The 14007-nt window shown below is 35.2% G+C and overlaps 1 protein-coding gene across 3 annotated transcripts in view; it reads right to left on the minus strand.

Annotated features, from left to right (window-relative positions):
- Positions 1-2837: 2837 nt before the first annotated feature.
- Positions 2838-14007, minus strand: part of PRKAG3 (protein kinase AMP-activated non-catalytic subunit gamma 3) — an 81370-nt gene continuing 70200 nt past the window's right edge. For 2 of the 3 annotated variants that reach the window (XR_008847043.1, XR_008847044.1), the window contains exons 10-14: positions 13917-13954; positions 11671-11817; positions 7645-7738; positions 7447-7568; positions 2838-3934 (exon numbers count right to left, since the gene is read on the minus strand). Coding sequence is in view for 1 of the 3 variants with exons in the window: in XM_056534814.1 (XP_056390789.1) it covers positions 3912-3934; positions 7645-7738; positions 11671-11817; positions 13917-13954 (302 nt within the window). In the remaining 2 variants the exon portion in view is untranslated. The remainder of the gene's footprint in view (positions 3935-7446; positions 7569-7644; positions 7739-11670; positions 11818-13916; positions 13955-14007) is intronic. The other variant, XM_056534814.1, reaches the window with a different exon arrangement.

Here is a 14007-nt window from a genome sequence, read left to right on the forward strand (position 1 = left end):
TTTTGGCCTGGAATACCCCTTTAAATGTGCCTATGGGTGTATTTACATGTACAGTATATGTGCCCAGACTCTATGGTTCTATGGGGCCCCGAAATTCCTGATGGCGGCCCTGCCTAGGGTCCTGAGATACGGGGGGGGTCGCCCTTTCTAGGACGACGTATCAATCAGTGAGGGCAGCTTTTTATTAATAGGGCTGTGGTTCAGGGCTTATCTACTGAATCCCCTTAGGGTCACGACAGGTCATTTAGGGACAGAATCCCCATTATCTGCCCCCACTGACGTACTATACTACTGTGCGCTTTATGTGACCCCGGCCCTAGTGCGCTATGTTGCGCAATATTTGAAATCTCTATCTCTTTTATCTGCACGAGTCACATTTAATGCACCGGAGTTTATACAATTTTTTGAGTTTTAATAGATGAACATTAAAGGATATGTTTTATCTTTTTACGCAATTTACCCCAGTCGTTTTTGATTATAGAGCTGGAGAAACGCTGTTTGGTAAATCACTGAGCTAAAGAATCCTACAGAGGCAATTTGGCTAATATGTACTTAGGTTCATGCGCAGACTCCTGATCCGCTGGCCCCGCCTCCAGGACACCTGCAATGGAATGCACTTTAAAGGAAACCTGTTAGGTCCCTGGGGTCTCACACACCAGCCCCGGACCTGACAGGTCAGGAGAACAGCATTTCATCATTCTACAAAACCGCACAGAGCTGTAAACTTAGTTTTACCGCCACTGGCCGTGACTGTTCATGCAGTCCCAGCGAGCGGGTACAGTCAGCTTGCCGCAACCCCCTCCCGCACCCAGGCAGTGGTGATTGACAGTCGGACAACAGGGAGAAGCCATGCACTTTGGCTGTCAGTCAAGCCTAATTGGCAGGAGGGGGTGCAGTGAGCTGACTGTAACCGCGCACCGTGACTGTAAAAAACAGTCGCACCCCGCCGCATTGCAGAGAGCTATGAACAACATTGAAAGGCTGTTTTCCTGACCCGTCAGGTCCCTGGGGTCTTACACACTCGTCAAGGACCTGACGGGTCAGGAGAACAGTGTTCCAATGTTCTTCAAAGCTTTCTGCAATGTCACTGGGTTAATACAGTCACAGCGAGCGGCTCGCCGCACCTTAAAGGGCTACTCCGCTGGAAATCATTTTTCTTTAAATTAACCGGTGCCAGAAAGTTAAACAGATTTGTAAATGACTTCTATTAAAAAAAAAATCTTAATCCTTCCAGTACTTATCAGCTGCTCTTTGCCCCACAAGAAGTTCTTTTCTTTTTGAATTTCCTTTCTGCCTGAACACAGTGCTCTCTGCTGACACCTCTGTCCATTTTAGAAACTGTCCAGAGTAGGAGAAAATCCCCATAGAAAACATATGCTGCTCAGGACAGTTCCTGACTTGGACAGAGGTGTCAGCAGAGAGCACTGTGGTCAGACAGAAAGGAAATCCAAAAAGAAAAGAACTTCCTGTGGAGCAAATAGCATCTGATAAGTACTGGAAGGAATAGGATTTTTTTAAATTGAAATCATTTACAAATCTGTTTAACTTTCTGGCACCAGTTGATAATAAGAAAAAAATGTTTTCCAGCGGAGTACCCCTTTAAAGGAAATCTGTAATCAGCGTCACTGCACTTACCTGTAGTACAGAGAGGTAGTGCGGGTGACACTGTTGACAACGATAGTTACCTGGTCCTGTTGCGTTCTGTGGTTCTCCCGCAATCTTCCGCCCTATCTTCAGTTCTGAGCATGGGCGGAGCTTAGTGACATCACCGCTGCTGTTTGCTAGCATCAGGACCCAGCAGAGAACAGCAGCAGGACTGGGTAAGTATCTTTGTCTTCAGTGTCACCTGCACTACCTGTCTGTATTACAGGTTAGTGCAGGTGACGCTGATGACAGATTTCCTTTAAAAGGGAAAACCAGCTCTAGATCATGCGCAGAGCTGAAGTGTCAGGGGGGCGTTGCTGAGCCACAGGATGCCCGCCTCCTTTCTCCCCCACCAGCATGATTGATGTCCTGGGAGAGAGGCCCCCTGGTTGGGAAACACTGCACTAGGTGTGTAGGATGTAGGATGTAGGAAGTTCATTGATGCAGGTCGTTTCCCCTATTGTGCATCCCTTTGAAAATATGCGCAAAAAGAGAAAATGCTTGTAAAATGTCATAAATTCGACACAAAAACACTGTCAGAAAAACTGCACAAATTAAAAAAAAATATTGCAAAAATGTTCATGCAAAAGATAAATCCCCCTCTGTGTATGAGCAGAACTAAGGCTAGGTTCCCACTACGGAATTTCCGCCTGCAATTCCGTTTTGAAATTGCAGGCAGAAATTCCGCTTACTAAAATGTCTAGTGTAGCGAATGGGTTTGCGTTCGCAAATTAATTCACACTTCGGAATTTGTGAAGCGGAATTTGTGAACGGAAAATCCGCTTGGAAATTTCCGCCTGAAGAATGGCGTTGCTCATTTTTCAGGGGGAAATACTCGCGGGACACATTGCAGTCTAGTGGAGACTGCAATGTCCGTGCGGTCCTTGCGCACTCGGAGCTCAGAAATTTTTTGCCCGGAGTTTCCGCAGTGTGAACCTAGCCTAAAAGTCTATTCACATGGCAGAATTTCTGCTTGCGGAATTCTGCCTCAAATGAAAAGCCATAGACTTCTATGGGATTCCGCCCTCCCATTCACACTTCTGAATTTCCGCTTGCGGAAATTCCGAAGTGTGAATGGGAGGGCGGAATCCCATAGAAGTCTATGGGCTTTAATTTGAGGCGGAATTCCGCAAGCGGAAATTCTGTCGTGTGAATAGACCCTAAAGCTAGGTTCCCACTACAGAATCTGAATCTGTCGGCACTAGGACCGCGTGGACACTGCAGTCTCCAATAGACTGCAATGTGTTCCGCGAGTATTTCCGCCTGAAGAATGAGCAACGCCATTCTTCAGGTGGAAAATTCCAAGCGGATTTTCCGTTCCCAAATTCCGCTTCACAAATTCCTAAGTGTGAATTTGCGAACGGAAACCCATTCGCTACACTAGTAAGCTGAATTTCTGCCTGCAATTTCAAAGCGGAATTGCAGGCGGAAATTCCGTAGTGTGAACCTAGCCTTATGCCTCATATGATTAACCAATGCAAACGTCATGTACATGGAACCCGGCCCTGGGGCCTACAGGGGCAGCATTATCCGAGCATACTTGTTGATGGTTTCCAGGAAGAAACTGTAATAAATTAATGTTATACAATAAATGGAAACAAAAATACAAAAAGGAAATATATAGATAAATTCTAAAGAGTCTTAAAGTGAAGCGGTGATCACATCTGTCATACTGCCTGAACCGGGAGTCATCTGGGCGGTCTCCCCGCTTCTCCCTGCCCTAGATTGATAGACCTCTACCTATTTAGGTAGAAGAAGAGATCTATCAATCCAGGTCGGCAGCAGCAAAGACTTCTGGGAAATCATTTTACAGTGTTAGAGTTTTTTTTAGAATATACAGACACGTCCTACCTACTATTGTAGCATTACTATTACTAAACGTTCCGTTTCCTCTGTACAAAGAGATATATGCATAAGTGAGGGCTGTGTAAACGGCATATACCTAGACACATATGTATCTCCATCACAGGGATGAGTCCGGCTCACAGGTCCAAGGGGGTCTCCATCATGAATGATTCCAGCTCCAGTCTCTAAAATTCTTATGGCCACAAAATTCTGTATATCCTATCTTCTAATATACACAATGAACAGAAGATTGAGCCGAGACCGCGCCATTCCTTAAAGAAAAACTTCAAGGTGACCTCTGTGGTCCCTGACATCCTCCAGGCGGTAACGGAGCCCGCACCGAACATCACGCGACCAGGCATCAACCTTCAGAGGAGGAGACAGCGCCCCCTAGTCACAAAATATGCTTCCCATTGACTCCATCACAAGGAATTGCGGTCTAGACCTGGAAGAACCAGACAGAAAGAAACGGCGTCACGAAACAAGGCGGAGAATTCCAGGACGGGAGACAGAAAACACCATAAGCAGTGGAGTAAACCCGTAAAGCAGAAAGAGTATTCAGGATGACAGTCAGCGATGATGTCATCACCGAAGGCGCAGGGTTTACGTAATGCAAAAAACACGGAAAAGTGCGTGCAGTGTACAGGGGAGACACGGGAACTGCTGATTCTTTCTGCCCCATAATTCAGTCTGGACCTCGGGGGATGGACTTTTCATTGGAAGGCTCAAGTTTTGAGTTACTTTGCAGAATATAACAGCGAACCACCAAACCCCTTCCTGCCGGGACAATTTCTTTGCATTCTATAAGTCATGGCGGTTTTATTTTTATAAAAATTGTATAGTGTCGTGGAATCTATTGGTGCTATTTAAATTATTATTATTGTAATTCAAGTATTATTATTATTATTATTATTATTGTAATTCAAGTATTATTATTATTATTATTATTGTTATTATTGTAATTCAAGTATTATTATTATTATTGTAATTCAAGTATTATTATTATTGTAATTCAAGTATTATTATTATTATTATTGTAATTCAAGTATTATTATTATTGTAATTCAAGTATTATTATTATTATTATTGTAATTCAAGTATTATTATTATTATTATTGTAATTCTATTATTATTATTGTAATTCAATTATTATTATTATTATTATTATTATTATTGTAATTCAAGTATTATTATTATTATTGTAATTCAAGTATTATTATTATTATTATTTTAATTCAAGTATTATTATTATTGTAATTCAAGTATGATTATTATTATTATTTTAATTCAAGTATTATTATTATTATTATTGTAATTCAAGTATTATTATTATTGTAATTCAAGTATTATTATTATTATTATTGTAATTCAAGTATTAATAATAATAATAATAATACTTGAATTACAATAATAATAATATTATTATTATTATTATTGTAATTCAAGTATTATTATTATTATTGTAATTCAAGTATTATTATTATTGTAATTCAAGTATTATTATTATTATTGTAATTCAAGTATTATTATTATTATTATTATTGTAATTCAAGTATTATTATTATTGTAATTCAAGTATTATTATTATTACTATTGTAATTCAAGTATTATTATTTATTATTATTATTATTATTTCCTCTGTAGTATTCAGCAGCTAAAAAGTTCTTAAAGGATTAAGATTTTTTAATAGAAGTTGATACATAAAAAAAAAAGTTTTTTCCTGGATAACCCCTTTAAACAGATTTGTAAATTGCTTCTATTAAAAAATCTTAATCCTTCCAGTACTTATTAGCTGCTGAATACTACAGAGGAAATTCTTTTCTTTTTGGAACACTGACATCACGAGCACAGTGCTCTCTGCTGACATCTCTGTGCATTTTGGGAACTGTCCAGAGCAGCATATGATTTTCTCCTACTCTGGACAGAGATGTCAGCAGAGAGCACTGTGGTCGTGATGTCAGCAGAGAGCTCTGTGTTCCTAAAAGAAAATAATTTCCTCTGTAGTATTTAGCAGCTAATAAGTACTGGAAGGATAAAAAAAAAAAGTTTTCCACCGGAGTACCCCTTTAACCCCTTAAGGACTCAGCCCATTTTGGCCTTAAAGGAGTAGTCCAGTGGTGACTCAGTGGTGAACAACTTATCCCCTATCTTAAGGATACGGGATAAGTTGCAGATCACGGGGGGTCCGACCGCTGGGGCCCCCTGCGATCTCCTGTACGGAGCCCCGACAGCCCGCGGGAAGGGGGCGTGTTGACCTCCGCACGAGGGGGCGGCCGACACGCCCCCTCAATACAACTCTATGGCAGAGCCGAAGCGCGGCCTTCGGCAATCTCCGGCTCTGCCATAGAGATGTATTGAGGGGGCGTGTCGTCCGCCGCTTCGTGCGGGGGTCGACACCCGCTATCTGGCCGGAGAGCCTGGCCCCTGTACAGAGAGATGGCAGGGGGCCCCAGCGGTCGGACCCCCCGCGATCTCAAACTTATCCCCTATCCTTAGGATAGGGGATAAGTTTTTCACCACTGGACTACCTCTTTAAGGACAATTTAATTTTTACGTTTTCATTTTTTGCTCCTCGCCTTCTAAAAATCATAACTCTTTTATATTTTCATCCACAGACTAGTATGAGGGCTTGTTTTTTGCGCGACCAGTTGTCCTTTGTAATGACATAACTCATTATATCATAAAATGTATGGCGCAACCAAAAAACACAATTTTTGTGGGGAAATTAAAAAGAAAAACGCAATTTAGCAAATTTTGGAAGGTTTCGTTTTCACGCAGTACAATTTACGGTAAAAATGACGTGTGTTCTTTATTCTGAGGGTCAATACGATTAAAATGATACCCATTATTACATACTTTTCTATTATTGTTGCGCTTAAAAAAAATCACAAACTTTTTAATCAAATTATTACTTTTATAATCCCTTTATTTTGATGACCTCTAACTTTTTAATTTTTCCGTATAAGCGGCGGGATGGGGGCTCATTTTTTGTGCCATGATCTGTACTTTTTTTTCATACAACATTTGCTTATAAAAAACTTTTAATACATTTTTTATATATTTTTTTTTATAAAATGTATTAAAAAAGTAGCAATTTTGGACTTTTTATATTTTTTTTTTTACGTTCACGCCGTTTACCGTACGGGATCATTAACATTTTATTTTCGGACATTTACGCACGCGGCGATACCAAATATGTCTATAAAATATGTCTATAAAATTTATTTTTTACGCTTTTTGGGGGTAAAATAGGAAAAAACGGACGTTTTACTTTTTTTTATTGGGGGAGGGGATTTTTCACTTTTTTTTTACTTTTAAATTTTTTTACATTTTTTTTTACACTTGAATAGTCCCCATAGGGGACTATTCATAGCAATACCATGATTGCTAATACTGATCTGTTCTATGTATAGGACATAGAACAGATCAGTGTTATCGGTCATCTTCTGCTCTGGTCTGCTCGATCTCAGACCAGAGCAGGAGACGCCGGGAGCCGGACAGAGGCAGGTGAGGGGACCTCCGTCTGTACTGATCCCGGCACCTGAGGGGTTAATGGCGGACGCCCGCGAGATCGCGGGCGTCGGCCATTGCCGGCTGGTCCCTGGCTGCAATCAGCACGGTCAGCATTGCTCCGATGCCCGCGGTTATGCACAGGACGTAAATGTACGTCCTGGTGCGTTAAGTACCACCTCACCAGGACGTACATTTACGTCCTGCGTCCTTAAGGGGTTAATGGGGCATGCAATGTGCAGTCTATTGCTAAATTATTCTAGTTATTTTTTTTATTGCTATTATTATTATTATTATTTTTATTGTATTTTTATTTCTTTTTCGGAGGGGGTATTGACTTAAGAACTGGAAGGAAGAAGAACAGAGCAGACGACCCAGGACACCTCAGGAGAGCAGCAGGAGGGAAAGACAAAAAAGGAAAGCAAAATGTCAGGCAGAGCGTAAAACCTTGTGGCAGCATAAATGCAGAATTCTGAGGTTCCAGGGTACAAAGTGCACAGATCAGCTTTCCAGACAATTCTCACACGGACGTTTGCTCCTGCCAAGTACTGTAGGGAGCGTACCTGAGCCTTAGAGAGGAGAAGGAGGTGCAGGGTGAAGGTAGGAAAGAGCCATCGCAGAGTTAGGAATTAAGGGCATCAATACCTGCGGGGGTTAAAACCAGGGCTTGTAAGATGTCAGACAGGGACACAATCCCACAGGGACGACGTTCTTCATCCACCAGAACCAATCGATGAACCTGACAGAAGTAAGAAAACAGAGATAGAGAACCAAAAAATACCCGCTATAACATGGGCACCACTTATATATAGTGATATGGACCATGCTGGTATAACCTGGGTATATACTGTATATAATTATATATGTACAGCTGGTATAAGTTATATATCTCCTGTATATAGTGATATGGACCATGCTGGTATAACCTGGGTATATACTGTATATAATTATATATGTGCAGCTGGTATAAGTTATATATCTCCTGTATATAGTGATATGGACCATGCTGGTATATCCTGGGTATATACTGTATATAATATATATGTACAGCTGGTATAAGTTATATATCTCCTGTATATAGTAATATGGACCATGCTGGTATATCCTGGGTATATACTGTATATAATATATATGTACAGCTGGTATAAGTTATATATCTCCTGTATATAGTGATATGGACCATGCTGGTATATACTGTATATAATATATATGTACAGCTGGTATAAGTTATATATCTCCTGTATATAGTGATATGGACCATGCTGGTATATCCTGAGTATATACTGTATATAATTATATATGTACAGCTGGTATAAGTTATATATCTCCTGTATATAGTGATATGGACCATGCTGGTATAACCTGGTATATACTGTATATAATTATATATGTACAGCTGGTATAAGTTATATATCTCCTGTATATAGTGATATGGACCATGCTGGTATAACCTGAGTATATATACTGTATATAATTATACATGTACAGCTGGTATAAGATATATATCTCCTGTATATAGTGATATGGGCCATGCTGGTATAACCTGGGTATATACTGTATATTATATATATGTACAGCTGGTATAAGTTATATATCTCCTGTATATAGTGATATGGACCATGCTGGTATAACCTGGGTATATACTGTACATAATTATATATGTACAGCTGGTATAAGTTATATATCTCCTGTATATAGTGATATGGACCATGCTGGTATAACCTGGGTATATACTGTATATAATATATATGTACAGCTGGTATAAGTTATATATCTCCTGTATATAGTGATATGGACCATGCTGGTATAACCTGGGTATATACTGTATATAATAATATATGCACAGCTGGTATAAGTTATATATCTCCTGTATATAGTGATATGGACCATGCTGGTATAACCTGGGTATATACTGTATATAATTATATATGTACAGCTGGTATAAGTTACATATCTCCTGTATATAGTGATATGGACCAGGCTGGTATATCCTGAGTATATACTGTATATAATTATATATGTACAGCTGGTATAAGTTATATATCTCCTGTATATAGTGATATGGACCATGCTGGTATAACCTGGTATATACTGTATATAATATATATGTACAGCTGGTATAAGTTATATATACTGTATATAGTGATATGGACCATGCTGGTATAACCTGGGTATATACTGTATATAATTATATATGTACAGCTGGTATAAGTTATATATCTCCTGTATATAGTGATATGGACCATGCTGGTATAACCTGGTATATACTGTATATAATTATATATGTACAGCTGGTATAAGTTATATATCTCCTGTATATAGTGATATGGACCATGCTGGTATAACCTGGGTATATACTGTATATAATATATATGTACAGCTGGTATAAGTTATATATCTCCTGTATATAGTGATATGGACCATGCTGGTATAACCTGGGTATATACTGTATATAATATATATATATATATATATATATATATATATATATATATATATAATGTACAGCTGGTATAAGTTATATATCTTCTGTATATAGTGATATGGACCATGTTGGTATAACCTGGTATATACTATATATAATTATACATGCACAGCTGGTATAAGTTATATATCTCCTGTATATAGTGATATGGACCATGCTGGTATAACCTGGTATATACTGTATATAATATATATGTACAGCTGGTATAAGTTATATATCTCCTGTATATAGTGATATGGACCATGCTGTTATAACCTGGGTATATACTGTATATAATATATATGTACAGCTGGTATAAGTTATATATCTCCTGTATATAGTGATATGGACCATGCTGGTATAACCTGGGTATACACTGTATATAATATATATGTACAGCTGGTATAAGTTATATATCTCCTGTATATAGTGATATGGACCATGCTGGTATAACCTGGGTATATACTGTATATATATATATATATATATATAAATGTACAGCTGGTATAAGTTATATATCTCCTGTATATAGTGATATGGACCATGCTGGTATAACCTGGGTATATGCTGTATATAATATATATGTACAGCTGGTATAAGTTATATATACTGTATATAGTGATATGGACCATGCTGGTATATGCTGGGTATATACTGTATATAATTATATATGTACAGCTGGTATAAGTTATATATCTCCTGTATAGTGATATGGACCATGTTAGTATAACCTGTATATGATGTATATAATTACCGTATATATGTACAGCTGGTAAGTTATATATCTCCTGTATATAGTGATATGGACCATGCTGGTATAACCTGGGTATATACTGTATATAATATATATGCACAGCTGGTATAAGTTATATATACTGTATATAGTGATATGGACCATGCTGGTATAACCTGGGTATATACTGTATATAATTATATATGTACAGCTGGTAAGTTATATATCTCCTGTATAGGGATATGGACCATGCTGGTATAACCTGGTATATACTGTATATAATATATATGTACAGCTGGTATAAGTTATATATCTCCTGTATATAGTGATATGGACCATGCTGGTATATCCTGGGTATATACTGTATATAATTATATATGTACAGCTGGTATAAGTTATATATCTCCTGTATATAGTGTGATATGGACCATGCTGGTATATCCTGGGTATATACTGTATATAATATATATGTACAGCTGGTATAAGTTATATATCTCCTGTGTATAGTGATATGGACCATGCTGGTATAACCTGGGTATATACTGTATATAATATATATGTACAGCTGGTATAAGTTATATATCTCCTGTATATAGTGATATGGACCATGCTGGTATAACCTGGTATATAATGTATATAATTATATATGTACAGCTGGTATAAGTTATATATCTCCTGTATATAGTGATATGGACCATGCTGGTATAACCTGGGTATATACTGTATATAATTATATATGTACAGCTGGTATAAGTTATATATCTCCTGTATATAGTGATATGGACCATGCTGGTATAACCTGGTATATATTGTATATAATATATATGTACAGCTGGTATAAGTTATATATCTCCTGTATATAGTGATATGGACCATGCTGGTATATCCTGGGTATATACTGTATATAATTATATATGTACAGCTGGTATAAGTTATATATCTCCTGTATATAGTGATATGGACCATGCTGGTATAACCTGGGTATATACTGTATATAATTATATATGTACAGCTGGTATAAGTTATATATCTCCTGTATATAGTGATATGGACCATGCTGGTATAACCTGGTATATATTGTATATAATATATATGTACAGCTGGTATAAGTTATATATCTCCTGTATATAGTGATATGGACCATGCTGGTATATCCTGGGTATATACTGTATATAATTATATATGTACAGCTGGTATAAGTTATATATCTCCTGTATATAGTGATATGGACCATGCTGGTATAACCTGGGTATATACTGTATATAATATATATGTACAGCTGGTATAAGTTATATATCTCCTGTATATAGTGATATGGACCATGCTGGTATATCCTGAGTATATATTGTATATAATATATATGTACAGCTGGTATAACCTGAGTATATACTGTATATAATTATATATATCTACAGCTGGAATATAGAGATACTAATTCTTATTTACGTTTACACAAGGTATTTGCAGTCAGTACCTGTTCTCTTACTAAACGATCGATCACAGTTTCCAGGGTTTCATGTGGGTAACACATTAGGACACCTTCCAGACACAGGGAGCGCCGCTGCAAAGCTTCCCCCACTGTTATATCCAGGTTATTATATGTCTTCTGGGCTGCTAAATGCTGAAAAATAAATAAATAAAAAATTAAAATAATAATTATAATAAAATAATAATAAAGTAATAATTAAATAATATAATAATATTATTATTAATTATTATTTATTATTTTTATGTTATCAATATTTTATTATAATTATTTATTATATTTATTAGTATTATAATTGATTAATATTAATAATAATTATATAATAATAATACAGTAATAATTTAATAATATAATAATAATACTATTATTAATTATTATTATTTTATTATTAATATTTTATTATAATTATTATTATTTATTAGTATTATAATTATGATTAATATTAAGAATAAAATAATAATAATAATGTAATAATTAAATAAAATAATAATATTATTATTATCAATTATCAATTAATATTATTATTTTATTAATATTTTATCATTATTTATTATATTAGTATTATAATTAATATTAATAATAAAATAATAATAAAGTAATCATTAATATAATAATATTATCAATTATTATCAATTCATATATTAATTATTATTTTATTATTAATATTTTATTATAATTATTTATAATATTTATTAGCATTATAATTATGACTAATATTAATAAAAAAATAATAATAAAGTAGTAATTAAATAATATAATAATAATATCAATTAATATTTTATTATTAATATTTTATTAGAATTATTTATTATATTTATTAGAATTATAATTATGATTAATATTAATAATAATAAAAGTAATAATTAAATAATATTATTATCAATTATTATTATTTTATTATAATTATTTATTATATTAGTATTATAATTATGATTAATATTATTAATAATACAATAATAATAATAATAATAATAATAAAGTAATAATTAAATTTTCAATTATTATCAATTATTATTATTTTATTATTAATATTTTATTATAATTATTATATTTATTAGTATTATCATTATGATTAATAATTCAATAATAATAATAATGAAGTAGTAATTAAATAATATAATAATAATAGTATTATCAATTATTATTATTATTTTATTAATATTTTATTTTATTTATTTTATTAGTATTATAATTATGATTAATATTAATAATAAAAGAATAATAATAAAGTAATAATTAAATAATATAATAATATTATTATCAATTATTATTATTTTATTATTAACATTTTATTATAATTATTTTTTATATGTATTAGTATTATAATTATAATTAATATTAATAATAATAATAAAATAAGAAGAATAAAAAATATATAATAATAATAATTATTATTAATAATAATAATAATTACATAAATAAATAATAAAATTAAATAAAAAAAATAAAAAAATATATATATTTATATATATCCTTAAATTTAAAGCAGTGTTACCTAACCAGTGTGCCTCCAGCTGTTGCAAAACTACAACTCCCAGCATGCCCGGACAGCCGTTGGCTGTCCGGGCATGCTGGGAGTTGTAGTTTTGCAACAGCTGGAGGCACACTGGTTGGGAAACACCCAAGGTATAGTGTGTCTGTTTATATGGCTGTTCATGGCTATTTGGAGGCCATGTACTATAGAAGGCAGAACTAAACTTAGAAGGTATCAGGGGGATATTTTGTGACTTCTTGGCTCCATACTCAGTGGTAACCGCAGCTTCTGTCTGGAGGAAGAGGATCTAATCCCCCCCAAGAGTCACCGACAGAGGTGGGAGGAGAGCGGAGGATTGTTAGAGGAATAATCTGATAGGATTGATATTGAGGAGATGTCACGAAGTCCAAGGAATTAAAGAAAGTGTAAGGCTGTGTTCACACATGAACGGCTCAGACTAAACTCGCCGCAACTGATGCTACAACTGATGACAAAAGTGCATCAGTTATCATCAGTTGTTTAGGATCCGGCGTTCATTAATTGTGCAGATAGCAAGATGCGCTCCCATAACCGGCACCCATGCGGCGTGGTCCGGCATCCCAATAAAAACGCCGCATGAATGTGAACAGCCCTAATAAAATTAATAGGAGGAGTTCTACAATCAGTGCTCATTCTACAGCGCTGGAGGGAAACGCCGCCAGATGGTGCACATGAAAAAGGGACCTAAGAATATAACGTAAAGAATGTAACGTAAACTCACTATGACATCGAAGCGGGAATACAGCCCGACCACCTGTCCTGTAAAGAGAAGAACGAGAGAATTACAGCCACATAGAAATAGTCTACACATA

The sequence above is a fragment of the Hyla sarda genome, chromosome 8 (genome assembly GCF_029499605.1).
Source record: "Hyla sarda isolate aHylSar1 chromosome 8, aHylSar1.hap1, whole genome shotgun sequence".
Classification (NCBI taxonomy): domain Eukaryota; kingdom Metazoa; phylum Chordata; class Amphibia; order Anura; family Hylidae; genus Hyla; species Hyla sarda.